Raw genomic sequence first — 22,064 nt, 5'->3', positions numbered from 1 at the left:
GGGAAACGGAGGGGAGAGAGAGAGAGAGAGAGAGAGAGAGAGAGAGAGAGAGAGAGAGAGAGAGAGAGAGAGAGAGAGAGAGAGAGAGAGAGAGAGAGAGAGAGAGAGAGAGAGAGAGAGAGAGAGAGAGAGAGAGAGAGAGAGAGAGAGAGAGAGAGAGAGAGAGAGAGAGAGAGAGAGAGAGAGAGAGAGAGAGAGAGAGAGAGAGGACGGAGAGAGGACGGAGAGAGGACGGAGAGAGGACGGAGAGAGGACGGAGAGAGGACGGAGAGAGGACGGAGAGAGGACGGAGAGAGGACGGAGAGAGGACGGAGAGAGGACGGAGAGAGGACGGAGAGAGGACGGAGAAGGCGAAGGCGAGGGGGAGAGTGTGGAGGGGGAGAAAAGGGGAGGGGAAGGGAGGGAGGTATCGGGGGGGGGGAGTGGGGGTGAATAACAATTGCGATGTTGCCGTATTGTGCAGATTAAATTTAAAGTGCATTGGTTAAAGTTTCTTTTTTTGAGTAGTATTTACTTCAATAGGATGTTTATCCACCGGAAAGGGTCTGATATCTGAATATATAATATTTTCAGGGATGATGAATGGGAAATTAGTGTTCTTCAATTCCTTCATGTGTCCTGTTGAGCCATGATAATGATGTGCTGTCTTTATTACTGCTGAGACCAGATTCACCGTTTAAAGGAGACCTTGCAGAGATACTAAATTGGTGTCATTTCATCCTTTGATTCGTGTGCATAATACTGTTTTTCCCCTAATTTTGTATCTCACGATGAACGTGTTAAAGTTCATGATTCTCTATCTTTTTCAACGATCAACATACATACTGGTTGGGAAGATGTACAATCTAAAATACTCTACTGCTTCCATTTAAACACTTCCCCAAAAAACCCCATCCCCCCCCCAAAAAAAATCCCAACCTACCGAACCCATTCATTGAGCAGCATGTTACTGGAAACCCAACATTTTGTGGGGGGGGGTGTGCCTAACAAACAATAGATATTGTTTGTAATCAATTTTTCAATGTGGATTTCAAGTCCATATTAAGAGAATGATCAAAGTTTCTGAGTGTTGCACACCCATTGCCAGATTTTTGTTGCCATGATATATTGATACCAGGAAGTGCAGGTGAACTCAACAATCTGGTGAGCACAATTGGAGGTGTGAATACTCAATGCAGTATTGGGGGGGGGTGCTCAACGCAGGGGGAAATCTATCCCAGGATGAACTTGAACTTGACTCAATACAGGGAGAAACTTAATGCATGTGGGAACTTGCTGAACATGGGGGAGGTAGAAAAGAAACCTGCTAAACGTAGTGGAGTTCGGGGAGTTCATCCTGAAAGCATGTGGGAGGACGAGAGGGGAGTACTTACTTGATGCACAGAAGAATTAGATCACAGAAATCTATGTGCCATTTGCTGTAATAAACTTGTGACTCTCTTTCTTGCACTCCCACAGATGAATGATGCTATGGGATTTGGCCTTCCTTGGGCCTATTTTGTCAGTCTGGTCATCTTTGGCTCATTTTTTGTTTTGAACCTCGTATTGGGAGTGCTGAGTGGGTAAGCACAGAGACTTGACTTTCACCATTGTGCAGTTGATCAGACTTTCCATAGGAACTCTTGATAAAATGAAACCCTTAATCCTCGTACCATTGGACTCAATCCAATTCAATTTTAAAAGTCCTGGGTGATGCAATAATTGATTATAATTAATTACTGCACAGTATCTGCAAGGTAATTTCTGAGAAATGCACCATCTATCTTGGCATCATTTGGAACATTAATAAATTTACATACACACTCATTCTCATCAGTAAATAAATAATTGTTTGTAGTCCCACCAACCTCAGGTTCAAACTCTTTGTGCTGCAGATAAACAGGAAGTCATGAATGGTGTTTCAGTTAACTAGGCATTCCCCATGTTGTTTCCACCTCTCAAGTCCATACATGATGCTGTCCCGTATTAAATGGTCATGACTGTACGCCGCTTTGTGTACCGATTCATACCGTACCGTGCTTGGCTTCACACGCAACAAGCGGTAATACGGATTTGTGATCCTCGCACAATAATACGGATGCAGAAGTTTCTAAATTGAGGCTCGTGGAAGAGCTACCACACTGATCGGATCAGGATGTAACAGGATGCAAAAGGAACAGTCGAGAGAGGAGGGAAACACCAACAGCAGAGTTTAGGGCCGAGATAGAGGGAGACCCGGACAAGCAATTGGCGGTAGGGAGGGAGTAGGCATGGAGTGGACAAGATGGATACAGAAGGAAAATCGAAGAAGGTGATACTGGTGAGCCTCGGAAAATGTTAAACAGTCAAAATTGAATTCGCACAAGTGAAGTGATGCACTGGATGATGAAACGTGATTGTGGTATTCGCTCTTAGTAAAATTCTATCAGCTCGGTGTGGTGTAAAGTGGGAGAGGGTTGGGGAGGGGGAGGTGGTTGGAGAAATCCCGAGGGATGATGTGCGAATACAAGAAAGGCATGTGAGTGAATTTTGCAAACTTCTTTCTCCATTTTTGTGTTCCATGATTGCTGTCCTTTTTGTAAGCTGTGTTTGTGATTGACCGTCTTGTGCACTTGTGTCTGCAAAATTGCCGCTTTCACACTCAATATCAGACCAAATGTCTTGGAAGGAAGCACCAACCGCTGGCAAGTAATAGACTTTGAGAACTTTGAAAACTTTCAACTTTGGATTCTCACCGAGATGGTGTGTTAACCAACGCTTTGGTAACAGGATGTTTTTTTTTTATTCTGACATCTGGTTGACACCTATATGTGTCACCAATTGGATTGCGGTCTTCTTACTGTGCAATGTTTACACTTGGACAACCCTGAGAATGTCACAAATTGAAATTTCAACGTTTCTTTGGCTCAAAGTAAACTTCCATCGGCTTATTCAAAGTGTGGAAATTTAGTTATGCATTTGATTAATTTTGTCAAAAGTTGTAAGGGTCAAATATGCATAACTCCAATAGCTCAAGTCCAAGGCCAAGCACAGCTTGGGATGTTAGGAAAGTAAAAGGTACTTGTCATGCTGGGTTTTTATTGCCCCACCTCATTATCACATACAGGGTCAGACGGGGTCTTGCAGAGGTAGTACACTTACCAGTGAGCTCTCTCGACCTGGTTCAATCTCTGACCTGACTATAAACTGTCGGACTGGTGCTTCGCAGGCAGGGCGCTGCATCAGAAAGACCGCCGTCTCTCAGATGGTTGTTAAGCCAGGTATCCTGACTGCTAGCAGTAACTGATGGACAATAAAGATACCACGGTGTCTTTGGTGAAGAATAGGAGAGTTATTGACGGTACCCTGAACAAATTCCATATTCCTGCACAAATGAGCTGCAGTTGAATATCAGGCCCAGCTGGATGGTTCATGAAAGACTTGGACTGCAATACCTCCTGTGGTTTACCCCACAAAAAATATCGGAATTGGGGCCATTAAAAGAAGTTGCATAGTGTTAAACGCGTCACAATAGACATGATTTCTGTGCCATTTGCACTGATTACATGATGAAATGCCACTAACTGTAATCAAATTCACTGAATGTTAAAGCATTGCTGACCGACCAGGCAAAGTAACGACTTGCTGCACACCCCGCAGGGAGTTCTCGAAAGAGCGTGAGAAAGCCAAGGCCCGTGGAGACTTCCAGAAACTTCGTGAGAAACAGCAGCTCGAGGAGGATCTCAAGGGATACTTGGATTGGATCACACAAGCTGAGGATATCGATCCGGATAATGAGGAGGACGGCGGCATCCGTCGTTGCACCAGTGAGTTATTTCAACTGAACTTATCGCTTCAGTTCCGTAATTATTGTGGTTATGATTGCTTTCTACTGATAAGTTTGATCGAAAACGCCTGTCTTGTTTGAAAACCCCAGAAGAATCTCCTCTTAGCATTCAATTATTCAGACAAGAAGCCAAGATGTCATGACAGTTCAAATAGTACAGATTTATTTTTTTATTATTCATACTTTTGTTTCTTCACACTGCGGCCGTAGGTCGGGTACTTGAGTACTGTGTGCTTGTCTGTTTGTCAGCAGAATTAGTCCTTGGGCAAGACCAGATTTGGCAAAACTTCATTGGTGCCAAATGATTTGTACCACCCCCTATGAGCAAGAAAATACAGGATGTGATAACCTTTTCTTATGAGTAGCTTTATGCTTTTTCCAGCGCATTACCTATTTTACGCATTAACTGCCATTACGTGCCCACTCCCTTTGGCATAGTTGGCTACGGTATAGTCTTTTAAACAGAAGAAAAGACTATTAAATAAATGTAGCATGCCCCAGAATATTTTAATAAAACTAAGCATACTATATTTGTGCTAATTTAGGTTAGGAGTCGAATTATTTTTCGCATTTTAGCATTTCATTTAACCGCCAGACAGCGTTGATAACTTTGCCAATGAGAAAGGGAAATGTATTCTCTATCCTGACAACTTGTCAACAACTGAACTCGCTTTGGCCTACCAGATGCTGAAAGCAGAGTTGCAGACCCTGAAATCTCACTGGAGAAGACGTTATAGCAAATGCAACCCTTCAGGTGAGAGTAGATGTCAGAAAGCAAGATTTCACCCAGGCCTGGCCACCACTGGTAGTGGAAGCAGAGGAGAGTGGATCCATCATCCTAGAGTCTGTCACCTGCTTCCCATGATATTTGCTGACAGGTACTAAGGACAATTGCAATGCATTCCAAAGAGTTCAACTGCTTGTAAGCTCATTTTGTCATGACTTGATATATGCTATCGCTCATGGTAAGACAAAGCCACCCGAACGCACCAATCTGTTCTTTGCAGTGAAGTCTCTGATTGGGAATGTCGAGCTCATACAGACCCTCAACTGACTTGGTCACAGTGTATCCTACTCCCACCATCCTACTCCCAGATGTAAGAGATTGACACAGCTCTGTGTCTGCAGAAGCTCTCAGTGTCAAAAATGATGTTGCCCTTGCAGAAAACATCCATCCTGGAGTTTTCCCTACCCTAGCCTGGGACACCATTGACTGACTTGAGGAGACCAGCACTGGTGATGGGACATCCCACAGAGTCAACAAAATTGTGATCCAAGCCAAGGCAGTTGATGTGCAGCCAGCTAAAACCTTGCCTCCTGTTGACAAGACAAAGAAGAGAAGCATCAGCACTTCAACACTGATCCTGCCCACATACAATGTTGGGCAAAGAGAGGGGACACCCCAAACTGAAGGCACAGACATTGACTCTGCCATTGTTCTGCTTGCAAAATGGAAGAACCTCATCTGGGTTATGGCCCACATATCGGAGGAAGAAGATCAATCAATCAATCAGCAGCTGGACTGGCTTCAATATCATGACTCGAGGTGACGTCACAGTCCTTCAGGCCATATTGGCTATCTACACACCATCAATTCTCCTGCAGCACAAATGTTGACTGTCAACAAAGTACTAAATCACACACTTGCCATAATGCAATATTTGGAGCTGTTCTACATTGTATGTGTCTTTGACCAGGCACTGTACTTTAAGGCTGCCGAGATAATTTGGAAACATTCTGAGCACTAAATGTCTCCGAGGGGTGGGTACATTAAACAGCTGATCACCACCACTAAGCTACCTCTCAGCAATGGTTATCATCACAAAATATATGCCGTAGACATAGACTAATTGAAAAAATCATAGTTAGACATTGCCCTCCCGAGATGGTTCCAACAAGTGAAATATCTGGTCCTGGCCCATGGACTAAATAAACTGGACAACGAGGGCAACTAGACATGCCAGATTTGGCACAAAGCTTCATATTTTGAACGTCTCAGATGAGCTCAACTTCGAGCTCACAAGGAAAAGTATAAAATGAAAATTAGTGCAGAACTTTATTGACTCGCACCACAGCCATAGGCTAGCACATGAGTATTAGATATTCATGTCTGTGTGTACACTATCAAGCTCTGTGCCAAACTTGGTGATTCTAGATGCTCATGTTGTCGAGTTATTCTGCAGACACATTGAATGCAATACTCATGCAAAGAGCAGAGACAGGAAGCACATTGAAAGAGTCATCAGGCATAAAGAGCTCGGGAGACTGGAGTTGAGAGGGAGAGGTGACTTTCACGGGTCAGGTGATCTCCATTCAGATCAACATCAGCCTTGACCAAGCAGCAGAAACAGGCGACACTAATCGGGGATAAAAAGTAAAAATCTGAATCCAGAGTAAATGAGATGACTGGAGACCAAATGATCTACGCAAATATTAATACGAGCAAATATGCGCCCGATGGGCAGAACATTTCTGAGTTGTCTCCCAACAAATGAATCCCTTTTTCTGCGAGCAGCTTGACTCATCTCATGCATTGTGACGAAGTGCATCCAATCATTCCTGATGTTGTTGGGCAGATTCTTGTTGACTCCACTGTTTTGCATCCTGACAAAGTGAATTCAATCTTTATCTTGTTTTGCTGCTTTTGGCTTTTTATCTTGGCATTGTGATGCATGCACTTGCTAACCTTGCCGGAGGAGTGGATATTGCATTTGGCTCCGTTTGTTTGTTTATTACTTGAAAAATTGAAGATTTGCAAGTATACAGGTTGGTGGACTTTGTTATTATGCCTGGTGTTGGCTTAATGGTTAGGGTGACAGGCTTGGGATACCAGTTGGGATCTGAGGGTCCTGAGTTCAAATCCTGCTTGGCTGTTGAATTAATACCAGGTGCGGTTGACACAGCCTGTCATTCTTCTGAGGTTGTTAAAATGAGTACCAGCTTGCTGGTATACTGTGTCGGAGTGGCGACCCGTCCAGGATTGTGCCCAACAGCCAAGGAGACTGCTTAGGCAGCACCAACGCTCTGCACAGAGTACGGTCCTCATGGATGGATGGATTGTTTGTCACACGGTTTTTGGCCACAGTTTTCAAGCAATCGTTCTGAATTTTTTTGTGTATGTAGGTGACTGGCCAAGGACAGCAATGCTTAATTTTGGTGAAGATCCGAATCTGGATCCATGTCTGATTTTTTTTTTTTAAGTGATTCTTCAACATTGAGAGATGTGGTGAAACCAATAAATAGCACGATATTTCAAAAAAATTGTGGATGGATTCGGACGAAACTTGGTAGACATGTTTGATGTGTGAGGTGTGACCATGACGAATTGATTCGATTTTGGTGAAGATCCAAATCCAGATCTGGATACGATAATTATTTAATTTTAGCCGATTCTTCACGATTTAGAGATCGGGCGAAAATCAATATTGCATGATATCTCAAAAAGTTGGAGACGGATTCGGATTAAACTTGGTGGACATGATGGGTGTATGAAAAGGACTAATTGATTCGATTTTTTTGAAGATCCGAATCCGGATCCCGATCTGAGAATTTTCAAGTGATTCTTCACCATTGAGAGATCGGGCCAAAAACGGTATATAGCACAATATCTCAAAAAGTTATGGATGGATTCACAAGAAACTTGGTGGACAGGTTGGGAATGTCATCAGGAAGAATTGATACATATTTGGTGAAGGTCCGAATCCAGATCTTCATACGATAATTATTTAATTTTTAACTGATTCTTCACCATTGAGAGATGGTGCCAAAAACTATATATATCACAATATCTCAAAAGATTATGGATGGCTTCACAAGAAACTTTGTGGACAGGTTTGGTGTGTGAAAAGGACTAATTGATTCAATATTGGTGAAGACTCGAATCCGGATCCTGATAGGAGAAATGCTCAAGTGATTCTTCACCATTGAGAGATGGGGCCAAAACACTATGTATAGCATGATATCTCAAAATTAGGTGGAAGAGTTGGTTAGGTGACAAGAACAAGCCGATTCGATTTTGGTTAAGGTCCGGATTCTGATCCGACCTATCAGTGAGATACAAAACTTAAACTGTTCAGCCTGGCGGAGGTTTGCGCTCTACCGAGTTCCCTTCCATTTCACAAAGTTTTGCTCGATGAGTGATTTTTCATTCTGTCTGTTTGTTTTTTTGCCTGTCTGTCTGTTAATTGCCTACAGGTCACAAGTCTATACCAATTATCATAAAACATTACCATGTAGAGGTTGTCGTGGTAGTCACAACTGAGAAGACGATTGATTTTTTTTGGTCAAAGGTGATCTTCAGGTCATATTTCTAATACTATCATTTTTCATTTGATTGACTTGAAAGTTGAACAGGATTTGCATATTGGGTCACTGAATTGGGAATCCAACTTTTTGAGGTCAAAAGGTCAACGGTCCATTCAAGGTCAACTTTGTAAAATCGTTAATTTTCATCTCATTGACTTGAAATTTGAATAGGATTTGTAGATGAGGTTACTGAATTCAACCACCAATTATTTTTGAGGTCAGCTTAGGCCAAAAGATCAACATAGACCAAAGATAAACAACTTACTTGCAACTTCTAAAATCATCAATTTTCATCCGATTGAATTCAGTGACCTGATCTGCAAATCCTGGTCAAATTTCAAGTCAATCACTAATTACTTTCATGGTCAAATAGTTTTTTGGGGATTTTTTATGTATCGTGCTACCCACGACGTCTATTTTTGTTTGTTTGTTTGTTTGTCTGTTTGTCTGCATAAAATGTGAGTGTGTATTAATTACATAAGTCCCTTTAATACCCTTAATACCCTTTTTTTATTTTTTTATTTTTTTTTTGTATACCTTGGTCGAGGCTCGTATGAGAGCTAACACACAACTCACAGCAAGGAGGCATGAGACAAGAGGGGCGGGAGTGGAAGGGACAAAATATTGGGGAACAGACACAGGTGAACTGTGGAAGGGAGAGGGATGGGGATGGGACGGGGAACATGGCGAGGAGAAGATGGACATTACAGGGACTTTCAGGAAGGAAAGCAGGAGAAATGAAGGAAGTGGGCTTGGGTGGATTATCGGGGGTAGAAAAGATCGAGGATTTGGATGGGGGAAGATAAGAGGTGGTGGTGAACAGCTGTTTTTAAAGCCTGGAGGGAAGAATGGGAAAGAATAGAGTGAGGAAGTTTATTCCAAAGGCGGGAAAAAAGAGGAATGAAAGAGTGAAGATGAGCAGTGATTTTTGATTTTGGTAGTTTTACCAGAAGGGGGTTGTTGGCGGACCTTGAGTGCCCTGTGGAAATGTGGTGGGGACAAATCGCAGAGAGAGCAGGGGGGGCAAGGCTGGAGAGGAGTCTGTAGAAGACAGAAAGACCACCGACCAACCTGTGGTGATTGAGTGAGAGGCCCAAAGACTCAGCTTCATTGCAGGAGATGCCGATGATCTTAAATGCCCTGGTTTCGACAGCGTGAAGCCGAGAAAGGTGGGAGGCAGGAGCACCAGCCCAGAGGGGAGAGCAGTACTCCATCAGGCTACGGACAAAAGCTTTGTAAGTGGTCAGGAGCTCAAGAGGGCCGAGGAAGGACTTAGCACGACGGAGGATTCCCAGTCGGAGACTGGCTTTTGAGGCGAGGTTGGAAATGTGACTTTCCCAGGAAAGGTCATGGCAGATAGTGAGACCTAGAAGCTTGAAAGAAAAGACTTCTTCCAGAGGATTGTTGAGAAAGTGGATGGGGGGTTTTGTAAACGGTCCTTTCGAAGAGACATAGTGAGAGTGTGAGATTTGTCTGGATTGAAAGACATGTTCCACGTGTTGGACCAGTTTGTGATTTTATCCAGATCTGCAGTGAGCGAAGAAGCTGCTGCTTGCCGGTCTGAGGGATGACAGATGGTACGGCAGAGGGTGGAGTCGTCGGCAAAGAGAAATAGAGGATTTTCCAGAGAGTCCGAGAGATCATTGATGAAAACCAGAAAAATAACAGGGCCCAGAACGCTACCTTGAGGAACTCCAGCCTGCACAGGAAGAGGGGATGAAAGAACTTCATTTAGGGCCACACGTTGACTGCGACAGGAGAGGAAGTCTGCGAGCCATGAGTGGAGATGGCCTTGAATACCATGGGAAGAGAGTTTGGTGAGTAGGGCAGGGTGCCAGACTGTGTCAAAAGCACGTGATATGTCCAGGGATACGGCTCGGATTTCCTGTCTGGCATTGAGGACCTCCATCCATTGATGGGAGAGCAGAAGCAGCATATCCAGGGTAGAGTGACCTGGTCTGAAACCAAATTGATGATTGGAAATCAAGCCATTGGAGAAGAGGAAGGATTTCATGTCTGAAGCGATGATGGATTCCATCACCTTGCTGATGATTGGGAGAAGGCTGATTGGTCTGTAGTTACAGGGATCTGTTTTTGCACCTTTTTTATGCAGGGCAGTGATGTTAGCAGATTTCCAAGCAGATGGCAGATGACCTTGGGCAAATGAGAGGGTGAATAGAACAGAGAGATGGTGAGCAAGAGCAGAAAAGCAGGCTTTGAGGACACGTGGGCTGATGCCGTCTGGACCGGTTGCAGAATCTGACTCGAGGTTTGAAAGCAAGCTCTCCACCTTGTCAGGAGAAAAGGATACAGAGTCCAGGGACAGTTGGGTGCGACTGGGTAAAGTGGGTAGAGATAGTGATGGGTTTAGGACACAAGATTTAGCTGCAAACACCGAGTTTAGACATTCAGCTTTATCACGTGTGGAATCAGCAGTGCGGCCATTTGAGGTAAGGGAGGGGATGGAGGGGGAACATACACCAGAAACAGATTTGATTAAACGCCACCAGGATTTTGAGGAGGGAGGGAGGTTTGAGAGTTCAGACTTCAGATGAGAAAGATGTTGTTTTCTGGCTCTCCTGAGGGTAGATACACACTTGTTCCGAGCTTTGTGGAAAGAACTGAGATTGCCCTCAGTTGGGTTTGCTTTCCATGAGGCAAAGGCAAGTTGTTTCAGGACAACTGCCTCGCCACATGCTTCAGTAAACCAAGGGCGGGAGGAAGGGTAAGACAACTGACCACGAGAGGGGATAAATCTGTGCATGAGGGAGAGCAAGTTTCTTTGAAAGAATTCCCAGGATGAGTTGATGTTTGAGAAAGTAGTGATAGGAGACCAGTCTGTAAGTTTGATGGCTGCTCTGAGACCCTGCCAGTTGGCTTGAGTGAAATGCCAGACTCGACGGCGGTGAGGTGGTTCTCTGATAACAGCCAGAGAGATGTCCACTTTGACAAGGACGTGGTCAGAAGAACCAATTGGAGCGAAGGAAGAGCAGCAGATATTGTCAGGGAAATTTGTCAAAATCAGATCCAGAAGAGATGGAGTACCATTGGTTGAGATCCGGGTCGGGAAGTTGACCGATTGAGTCAGTCCCAATGAGTCGCAGAAAGCTTTTGCTGAGGTGCCATGGCAGGTGAGAGAGGTACCCACACCTAGCCAACTGGCGTGATGACAATTGAAGTCACCACATAAGAGGAAGAGAGAGTTTGGATGAGAAGATAGAAGATGGTCCATGTTTTCGGATAGTGAGGTGTAGATGGAGTCATCACTGTTCGGTGGACGGTACAGTACACATATAAACATGAGGTGGGAGTGGAGGGGAAGCCGAAGCCAGAGGTATTCCTGGTGGTGTGGGGGAGTGAGAGCAGTGCATGGAGAGTGAGGAATAGAATCTTTGATGAAGAGAGCAACACCTCCACCAGGACGAGGCTCAGGTCTGTCATACCGTAAGAGGGAGTAGCCAGGGAGAGATACTTGGGAGTCAGACACGTCTTGGGAGAGGAAAGTTTCTGTTAGGCAGATAATGTCTGGTTTGTCAGTGGCAACCTGTATGGAAAGATCTGAAAGGTTTGAGCGAAGGCCCCGGATATTTGAGGTCCACACTTTTAATGAAGAGGAAGGGGAGGAGGCTTTGGGTGCAGGAGGTGGAGGGGGAGGGGAGGGTAGGACAAGGGACGAGGGGGGCAGGTAAGGAAGGTTGCTGAAGGAGTGTGGGGTATTGCAGAATAGCGAGGGGAGGGGGCCGAATGAGGAGGAGAAAAGGCTCTGTGGTGCTGGGGGAGAGGGGGGACAAGAGACAAGGAAGAAGGCAGTTGAGGATTTGAGGAGGTGGAGGGAAGAGAGGGGGGGGAGAGGACAGTGGAGGGAGGCAGGTTGGTGGATGAGAGGGGGGGCAACTTTGAGAAGGAAGAGTGAGGAGGATGAAAGGTGGGAGAAAGGTGAGGAGGGGATTTTTGAGAGAGGTGAGAGGGAGGCTTGGAGGGAGAAGAGGATGGTTGCTTTGAGAGTGAGAGTGAGGGGTGAGGGGGTGAGTTAGCACTGAAGTTGGAAAAAAAGAATGTTTGATGGAAAGCGAGCATCCATGGCAAACTGTGGTTTTTAAAAGTTTTAGGTCAGAGATGCGATTTAACACAATTCTTGATGGATGCAATGAAGGCGAATTCAGAGCATGGAGAGAAGCGCTGTAATAGTTGGATTTTTTAGGCAAGGAATGAAGGAGAGGTCGAAATGAGAGCAGTCTGTTAAAATAGCAGAAGAGTAGTGCATTGTGAAACAGTAAAGAGTACCACATGTGTGAGAGAGGAAGATGAAGCATTATAAGATCGTTTTTGTTGTTAAAAATAACGTATGAGAGAAAAACCCTTTTGACCCTTTCCAATGTTAAGACTTATTCAGACCCCAAAAACTCTTAAGACCCTTAAGACCTCCTCTAAGACCCTGTAGATCCACCCTTAAGAACCTTTGGACCCCTAAAACCCCCCAATACCATTTAGAACATTTAAACTCTCAAGACCCAAAGACTATTTAGAACTCTAACACTCTTGAAAGGTCCCTAAGACCCCTTAGACATCTAATAGCCTGAACGCCCTTTAACACCTCTTAGACACTATATAACGCAAAGACCCTTTATATCCCTAAGGCCTTTTAAAATCCTTGGGAGTTAAGACCCCAAAGACATTTGAGACCCTGCAGACTCTATAGATATAGACCCCTAAGACCTGGTAGACCCATAAGAGCCGAAATACCCCGTTCCATCCTTTTCTACTTTTCGACCTCTAAGACCCTTGAGATCTTCTTAGACCCTTTAGAAACTTGAAGACCCTTGGTCTCCTTTCTCCCATTTAGACCTTCATACCTTTCAGACCTTTGAATACCCTGTATATCCCTTTGACCTTAAAACCTTTTTAAAGATATTTTAAGACTCTTTCGACGCTTTCAGACCATTTGAACTTTACAACTCTTCAGACGTTTGACTTTTGTAAATGAAAGGTCTAAATGGTCCAGTTGTAAATGTGTAATCAACGACCTTTCATTTAGTACATGCTTCCATTTATTTGCCGCACAAAATACACCACACAAAACAAGTTCTGGCGAGGGTCTGCAATCTCTGATTGCTTTTTCTTGTTTGAATTGCAATTTAATTTTTGCTGAACACAATATTATATGAGGTATTTTCTCAAAAGAGATTTTCTCTTCATTTTCCCCAGGAATTCTGGCCAAAGTATTGAACATATTTGTATATTACCACCCCCTAATAAATTGACCATTTCCTGCAACTTCTATATCATGGCATCTTCTCAAATGAGGCCTCTTTATCAAACCTTTGGAAAATTTGTGACCTCTCCTCAATCCCGACCTGAAGCTATAAAATGCCAAGATGGGTGGGGTAAAAAAAAATCTCTTTTCTGATGATGCAAAAAAATGCAAAAAAAAAAACCTGATGCAATCAAATGAAACTTGCACAGGCACAACTTCAGGGTGCCTTCATTAATCCCTGAAAGTTTCAGGGTCTGAGGTCACATCCTCTTGGAGGAGAAGATGATATATATATATATATATATATATATATATATATATATATATATATATACATATATTGAAGACCATGTCAAGGCTCATGTAAGAGCTAACAAGGCAGGAGACAAGAGGGGCAGGAGAGGGAAGCACAAAATAGTGGGGGACAGAGACAATAGGAGATCTGTGCAAGGGAGAGGGTGAGGCGGGATATACAGGGTAAACAAGATGGTTCGACAGGGAATTTTGAAGGAGGTGGGTTTGAGGTGGATTAACGGGGGAAGAAAAGATCAATATTTTGGATGGGGGAAGATATTGGATGGGGATATATACTTTCCTGTGTTATATTGGTATGTACAAGAAAGTCTTCCCATCCTTGAGAAGGGTGGGGGGAGGGGGGATTAAGGGACCAAATTTGTTTTGCTTCAATGACATGCCCATGGTTATCCCAATAACATATGCAAAATTTGAGAGAAATTGGTGACGCAATTTTTGATGTTGAAGTCAACGCCCATTCATACTATTATCAAACATTTATATCCAAAACAACAAATTCTATTACTGCATTAGAAACCAAAACTGCATATCGTGATAAAATAATGAGCATAATGGAAGAAGTTTTCTATCTATACACACTGGGAGCATGCATGCAGAGATTTAGTTCACTATGAGAATTCTTGTTATAGTTCAAATCAAACCACAAAACAGCCAGGACTTCTTAAAAAAGAAACATAATGGCATCAGTCAGCATCTCCCTCGAGTGCATTTGACTCTATTGTTGTATTAATAATTAAATATTTCGAATTTCCTGCAGATTTACACAACAACCGACTGTGGAACCCCCACGATGGCACATCTCACTGTTTCCATCATTAACAAGTTTTCCCTCGCTGTAAAGATCTCCATGGGTTGCATCTGACGAGCATTGCCTGATGATAACAATCCTGGAGCTAATGCTTTTGAAACTTCCATTAATTTTTCTCCATTATTTACATGATTGCCGTTTATAAGGTGGCAATTCAAAATGGCACCAATGCCATGTGCTGGAATCAGTAATTTTTAACACTGCCACCTAAGGTGGATGGAGGCCATGTTTTCACCCGTTTGTTACTTGCAAAATCGAAGATTCACAAGTATATTGGTTGGTCTGGTCTGTTTGTCTGTCTGTCTGTTTGTTTTCCTGTGAACAGCATATCTCAAAAAGTTGTGAACAGATTCTGATGAAATTTGGTGGACAACTTGCATGTGTGACGAGGATGAATTCATTGGACTTTGGTGAAGATCTGGATCCGGATCCGGATACTATAATTCATAAATGATTCTTCACCATTGAGAGAGGGCCAAAAACGATAAATAGCACGATATCTCAAAAAGTTACAGATGGATTCGGTCGAAACTTTATGGACACATTGGGCGTGTGACAAGGAAAAAGTGATTGCATTTTGGTGAAAATCCTGATTCAGATACTATCATTTTTAGCCCCCGTTGGACTTCGTCTGAAATGGGGGCTTATGGATTTGGTCTCAATTTTCACGTCCGTGCATCCGCAACCATATCTCGGACATGTATGTACCGATTTTATTCGTTCTTGGCACAAAGACAACACTTAATAGGATATATATATATATATATATATATATATATATATATATATATATATATATATATATATATATATATATATATATATATATATATATATATATATATGCATGTCTTTTTTTTTGACATCAGATTCAACATGGCTGATTGGTGGCAATTTTAGTTGCAAAAAGCTCCCGGTGTCAAACACTTCCTCAACCATTTCTCGGACAGGCATTTACATATGTTGTTTAAACTTGGCAACCAGATAAGGAATAATGACTTGCATATACATGTCATTTTTTTTTTTGACATCGGATCCACAATGTCCCACTGGTGACCATTTTAGTTGTAAAAAAAAACCCTGATGTTGAACACATCCTCAACCATTTCTCGGACAATCATTTACCGATGTTGTTCATTCTTGGCACAGAGATAAAAAATGAAGGCTTACATATGAACGTCTTTTTTTTTTTTTTTGAGATCAGATCCAAGATGGCCTATTGGCGGCCATTTTGTTATTCAAATGTGTCTCCGACCATTTCTCCGACATGTGGGGTCCCATTTTGTTCAAACTTAGCAGAAGTACAGTACACGATGTCATACACTTGTGTGTAACTATATTTTGTGATCTGATCAAACATGGTTGAGTGGAACACTGGCGAGCATTTTAGTTGAAAAAACCCGATGTTGAACACCTCCTCAATAATTTCTCAGACATACATTCACTGATCTTATTCAAACTTGTCACAGAAATAATGAATGATTGCTCACATATGTACGCCATTTTGTTTGACATCAGATCCAAGATGGCCGACTGGCGGCCATTTTAGTGAAAAAAAACCCCCGGTGTCGAACACGTCATCAACCATTTCTCAGACATGCATTCACCAATCTTGTTCAAACTTGGCACACAGACAAAAAATGATGGCTTACATAAGAGCAACGTTTTTATTTTGAGATAAGATCCAAGATGGCCTACTGGCGGCCATTTAAGTTGGAAAAAAAACCTGATGTTGAACACATCCTCAACCATCTCTTCGACAAGCATTTACCGATGTTGTTCAACTTGGCGCAAAAATAATGAATGATGTCTTTCATACACACGTCATTTTTTTTCGAGATCAGATCCAAGATGGCTGATTGTTGGCCATTTTGTTACTTAAACATGTTCCCAACCAGTTCTCAGACATACATAGATCGATTTTGTTCAAACTTGGCACAAGCATAGCATATGATGGCATACATGAGCACCTCACTTTATTTTTTGATTTGATTAAAGATCGCTGATTGGTAGACTTGCAGTTATTTTAGTTGTGCATTAATATGGATGAGCACTTTAAGTCCAAACAGCAAAACAACGAAAACAACCGGGGCTATGACATTTTATGTCTTTTTTTTCCTTTTTTAAAAAAAAATACAATGTTGAGGCTCGTATGAGAGCTAACACACAGAATGTACAACAAGGGGAGCAGAAGACAAGAGGAGTGGAAGAGGGCAGGGAAAAAACATTGGGGAACAGACAAGAGGCAATCTGTGGAAGTGAGAGGGATGGGGTGGGGTACACACAAATGATAAACAAGATGGACACTACAGGGACTTTCAGGTCCTTACGTGACAGGGACATTCAGGAAGGAAAGCAGGGGATTTGAAGGAGGTGGGTTTGGGATGGATTAACGGGGGTAGAAAAGATCGTGGTTTTGGATGGGGGAAGATAATAGATGGTGGTGAACAGCTGTTTTGAAGACCTAGAGAGAAGAGTGGGATTGAAGAGAGCATAGGAGTTTGTTCCAAAGGTGGGAAAAAAGAGGAATGAAATTGTGAAGGTGAGCAATGATTCTTAATTTTGGCAGTTTTACCATAAGGGGGTTGCTGTCAGACCTTGAGTGCCCTGCGGAAATATGGGGGGGGGGGGCACGTATCATAGACAGAGCAAGGGGAGCGAGGCGAGAGAGCAGATGGTAGAATACAGAAAGACCACCGACCTGCCTGCCCTGAGAGAGTGAGACACCCAAAGACTCAGCCTCATCGTAGGCGATACCAATGATCCTAAATGCCTTGGTTTCCACAGCCTTAAAGCCGAGAAAGGTGAGAGGCAGGAGCAGCAGCCCAGAGGAGAGAACAGTACTCCATCAGGATGTGGACGTGAGCTTTGTAATTGGTCAGGACCTCAAGTGTGCCAAAGAAGGACTGTGCAAAAAGGAGGATGCCCTGTTGACGACTGGCTTTGGAAGCCAGCTTGAAAATATGACTTTCCCAGGAAAGATCATTGCAGATTGTGAGACCCAGAAACTTGAATGAAGGACTTATTCAAGAGGATTGTTGAGAAAGTAGCTTGGGTGGGGTGGGGGGGGTGGGGGTTCCAGACAATCCTTTCGGAGAGACATAGTGAGAGTGTGAGATTTGTTAGGATTGAAAGACATGTTCCACATGTTGGACCAGCTTGTGATTTTATCCAGATCTGCAGAGAGTGAAGAAGCTGCTGCTTGCTGATCTAAGGGATGACAGATGGTACGGCAGAGGGTGGAGTCGTCGGCAAAGAGAAATAGAGGATTTTCCAGAGTCAGAGAGATCATTGATGAAAACCTGAAAAAGAACAGGGACCAGAATGCTGCCTTGAAGAACTCCAGACTGGACATGAAGAGGGGATGAGAGAACTCCATTAAGGACCACACGTTGGCTGTGACAGGAGAGGAAGTCTGCGAGCCATGAGTGGAGATTTCATTGGATACCAGGAAGAGAGTTTTATTTGGTGAGCAATGTAGGATGTCAGACTGTATTGAAAGCATGCAATATGTCTGGGGAGATGGCTCTGATTTCATGTCTGGCATTGAGGATCTTCATTAATTATTGGGAGAGCAGAAGCAGAATATCCAGGGTAGAGTGACCTGGTCTGAATCCTAATTTATGACCAGAAATCAAACCATTGGAGAAGAGGAAGGATTTAATATCTGAAGTGATGATGGATTCCATAATCTTGCTGATGATTGGGAGAAGGCTGATTGGTCTGTTTTTGCACCTTTTTTTTATGAAGAACAGTAATGTTTACTGATTTCCAAGCAGATGAGCTTGAGAAAATGATAGGGTGAGCAAGAGCAGTAGATCAGGTTTTTAGGACATGTGGGCTGATGCCGTCTGAACCAGTTGCAGAATCTGAGTCAAGGTTTGACAGCAAACTCTCCACATTGTCATGAGAAAATGACACAGAGTCCAGGGACAGCTGGGTGTCTGGGTAAGGTGGGTTCAGAAAGCAATTGGTTTGGCACACAATATTTAGAAGCAAACACGGAATTTAGGCATTCAGGTGTTTCACGTGCAGTGTCAGCTGTGTGGCCATTTGAGGTAAGGGAGGGGATGGAGAGGGAACATACACCAGAAACAGATTTTACTGCATGCCACCAGGATTTTGAGGAGGGAGAGAGGTTTGAGAGTTCAGACTTGAGATGAGAAAGATGTTGTTTTTTGGCTCTCCTGAGGGTAGACACACACTTGTTCAGAGCTTTATGGAAGGAACTGAGATTACCCTCAGTTGGGTTTGCTTTCCATGAGGCAAAGGCAAGTTGCTTCAGGACAACAGCCTCGCCACAAGCTTCAGTGAACCAAGGGCGGGAGGAAGGGTAGGACAACTGAAGTTGAGAATGGATAAATCTGTGCATGAGAGAGATCAAGTTGCTTTGAAAGAATTCCCAGGACGAGTTGATGTTGGAGAAAGTAGCGATGGGAGACCAGTCGAGAAGTTTGATAGCTGATTGAGGTCCCTGCCAGTCGGCCTGAGTGAAATGCCAGACTCACCCGCACTAAGGTGTGTCTCTAATAACAGCCAGAGAGATGTCCACTTTGACAAGCATGTGGTCAGGTGAACTGATTTTAGTGGAGGAAGAACAGCAGATATTTTCAGGGAAATTGGTCAATATCAGATCCAGAAGAGATGGAGTGCCGTTGGTTGAGATCTGGGTCTGAAAGTTGACCGATTGAGTCAGTCCCAATGAGTTGCATTAGTCTTTTGTTGATGTGCCATGGCAGGTGGGAGAGGTACCCACACCAAGCCAACTGGCATGATGACAATTGAAGTCATCACATATGAGGAAGAGAGAGTTTGGATGAGAGGATAGAAGTTGCTCCATGTTTTTACATAGTGAGACGTAAATTTAGTCATTACTGTTCGGTGGACGGTACAACACACATATAAACATGAGGAGGGAGTGGAGGGGAAGCCGTAGCCAGAGGTATTGAGGGCAGTGCATGGAGAGTGAGGAATAGATTATTTGATGAAGAGAGCAACTCCTCCACCAGGACGAGGCTCAGGTCTGTCATACTGGAGGAGGGAGTAACCGGGGAGAGATACTTGGGAGTCAGAGACGTCTTGAAGGAGGAAAGTTTCTGTTAAGCACATTATGTCTGGTTTGTCAGTGGCAACCTGTATGGAAAGATCTGTCAGGTTTGAGCGAAGGCCCCGGATATTTGAGGTCCACACTGTTGATGAAGACAGAGTGGAGGAAGCTTTTGGTGCAGGGGGTGGGGGTAAGAATGGGAGGAGGGAGGATGGGGGGAGGTAAATAGAGTTGTTGAAAGAGTGTGGGGGAATGTAGAAGAGCTCAGGGAGAGGGCCAGATGAGGAGGAGAAAAGGCTCGGTGGTGATGGTTTGAGGTATCGTGGGGAGGAATAAGAGAGGGGGCAGAGAGCAGTTGAAGATGGGAGGAGGTGGAGTGATGAGGTGGTAGAGAGAGGGTAGGGGAAGGTCGCAGCTTTGTGGATGTGGGGGGGACTTTGAGAAAGGTGAGTGAGAGGGAAGATTTGAGGGAGAAGGGTGATGGTGGGGTTTTTGAGAAAAGTGAGAATGAAGCTTGGAGGGGGAAGAGTGTGAAGATTGCTTTTAGAGGGAGGGGTGAGAGGGAAGCTTTGAGAGGGAGGGGAAACGATGAGAGCAGGCACGGCCAAGGGTCAGGAGGGTGATGGGAGACAGGAAGGATGAGACTTGGTCGTGGTATGGTGAAGAATGGAGCAGGCAGGGGGAGGTATAAGATTTGAGGGGTTGGGAAGAGAGGGAGGTGTGCAGAGAGGATGGAAGGAGCATGTTTGTGGAGATGAGGAGTGTACTGATTGAGAGAGTGAGGCATCTGTTTGGTTAGAATGGAGACCACAGATGTAAAAACACCACACACTTTGGGAAAACAAAGAAAGAGCTAATACTGAAGCAGAAGACAGTGAAGAGGTGTCAAGAGCAGAGGTAGGATGGGGGGCAAGGAGATGGGATAATAGGTGACGGGTCATGAGGATGTAGATGTAAGGAGGTGGGGTGAATTGGCACTGAAGTTGCAAAAAAATTAAGGATGATTGATGGATCACGAACATCTATTACAAACTGGGAGTTTAAATTTTTTAAAGTCAGAGATGCGATTAAAGACGTTACGTGAAGGATGCATTGAAGTTGAATTAAGAGAATGGAGAAAGGGAATGTTGTACCAGTGGGACTCTTACACACGGGATGAAGGAAAGGTCGAATTGAAAACAACCTTTTGTAGAAGAACAAGAGCAGTGAATTATGACACAATAACGAGAACCACGCGTGTGAAAGAGGAAGTTTTAAAATCTTAAGAGACCGTTGTTTTTATTTTTTGTTTTTTTGATAAAGATTACTTAAGGTTAGGAAAAGGAAAGGTTGAAGAAAAAATTGTGAATGTGTTTGTTGAATGTGGGTCGGCAAAAGCCGAAGATGGTAGATCGGCAAAAGAATAGTGTAGTCAATAGTAGAAAAATCGTGCAAAAGATGAAACAAGCATCAAATTTGGCATTTCTGTTCTGCAGGGCTTTCTGATCAAATCTGCCCGATTGGCCATTTGAAAATCCAAATTTTGAAAAATTTGGATTTTCATAATTTGCACGATTCCTCTCAAAAATTACTGTTATCTGCCTCACTAGAAGGAGGAAAAAAGAGTCTGACCAGGAAGTCACGCAGTAATGTGGGGTATAATGTGAGCAGGGAAAATGTTTTTTTTTTAAAGACATGAAACAGATGGTAGAGTTGAGAGGGATGGAAGGAGGGTGGAGGGAAAAGTGGAGAAAAAGAAAAACTGATTGCAATAAGGAGAAAATACAATAAACACGATCGTGCACACAAACGGGAAAAAGGTAGGCCTCAAGGAATCCCGATATGAAAAGACGTCAAAACCTCAACAATTAGCACAAGTTTTAACACAAGGCCCAACCAGAGACACACAGTAAACACAGAGATAACAAAATAACAGTAAAAACACCGCAAAAACAACCGGAAAATATATTTTTGAGAAAGTCGGCAGAGACCCTGAAGAGGAACCGCAACCGTCGCTCAAGAACCAGGAGGTGAGGTAGGGGATGAAGGGGGAACATGAGTGAGTCATCAGCAGAAGGTGGAGTCATCAGCAAAGCGATAAAGAGGATTTTCCAGAGAGTTGGAGAGATCATCGATGAAGACCAGATTTTAAATGATTCTTCACCGTTGAGAGATCCGGCCAAAGATGATATTTCGCACATTATCTCAAAAAGTTATGGACGACACACGGGACGAATAATGGAGTTGAGTGTTGTGAATAAAACTTGCGTGAAGTGAGTGCATAGTGGTCGGTCTGAATGTTTGTACTTCACGACATCACAGACGAGGATGGATCGACTCGATTTTGATGAAGATCCGAATCCGATCTGGATACGAGAATTGTTGAACTTATTCTTCACCGATGAGAGATGGGGACAAAAACGATATAAAGCATGATATTTTAAAAATATGTGGATGAATTATGACAATACGAGGGGGATGAGTTGGTTAGGTAACTAGAACAAGCTAATTCGATTTTGGTTCAGGTCCGGATCCAGATCTGGCCTATCAG

At 43.4% G+C, this 22,064-nt stretch overlaps 1 protein-coding gene across 1 annotated transcript in view; it reads left to right on the top strand.

The window, feature by feature from the left end:
- The window catches only part of LOC147008864 (voltage-dependent L-type calcium channel subunit alpha-1D-like), a 355,309-nt gene that overhangs the window by 142,361 nt on the left and 190,884 nt on the right, over positions 1 to 22,064 (top strand). The window contains exons 8-9 of the mRNA XM_085864488.1: positions 1,459 to 1,562; positions 3,619 to 3,785. Coding sequence (XP_085720614.1) covers positions 1,459 to 1,562; positions 3,619 to 3,785 — 271 coding nt within the window. The remainder of the gene's footprint in view (positions 1 to 1,458; positions 1,563 to 3,618; positions 3,786 to 22,064) is intronic.

The sequence above is a fragment of the Eptatretus burgeri genome, chromosome 18, assembly GCF_056783735.1.
Source record: "Eptatretus burgeri isolate ZD-2024b chromosome 18, Ebu_testis_v1, whole genome shotgun sequence".
NCBI classification, from domain to species: domain Eukaryota; kingdom Metazoa; phylum Chordata; class Myxini; order Myxiniformes; family Myxinidae; genus Eptatretus; species Eptatretus burgeri.
The sequence above is the reverse complement of the archived record's forward strand: the minus strand, read 5'-3'. Positions and strand labels throughout refer to the sequence as shown.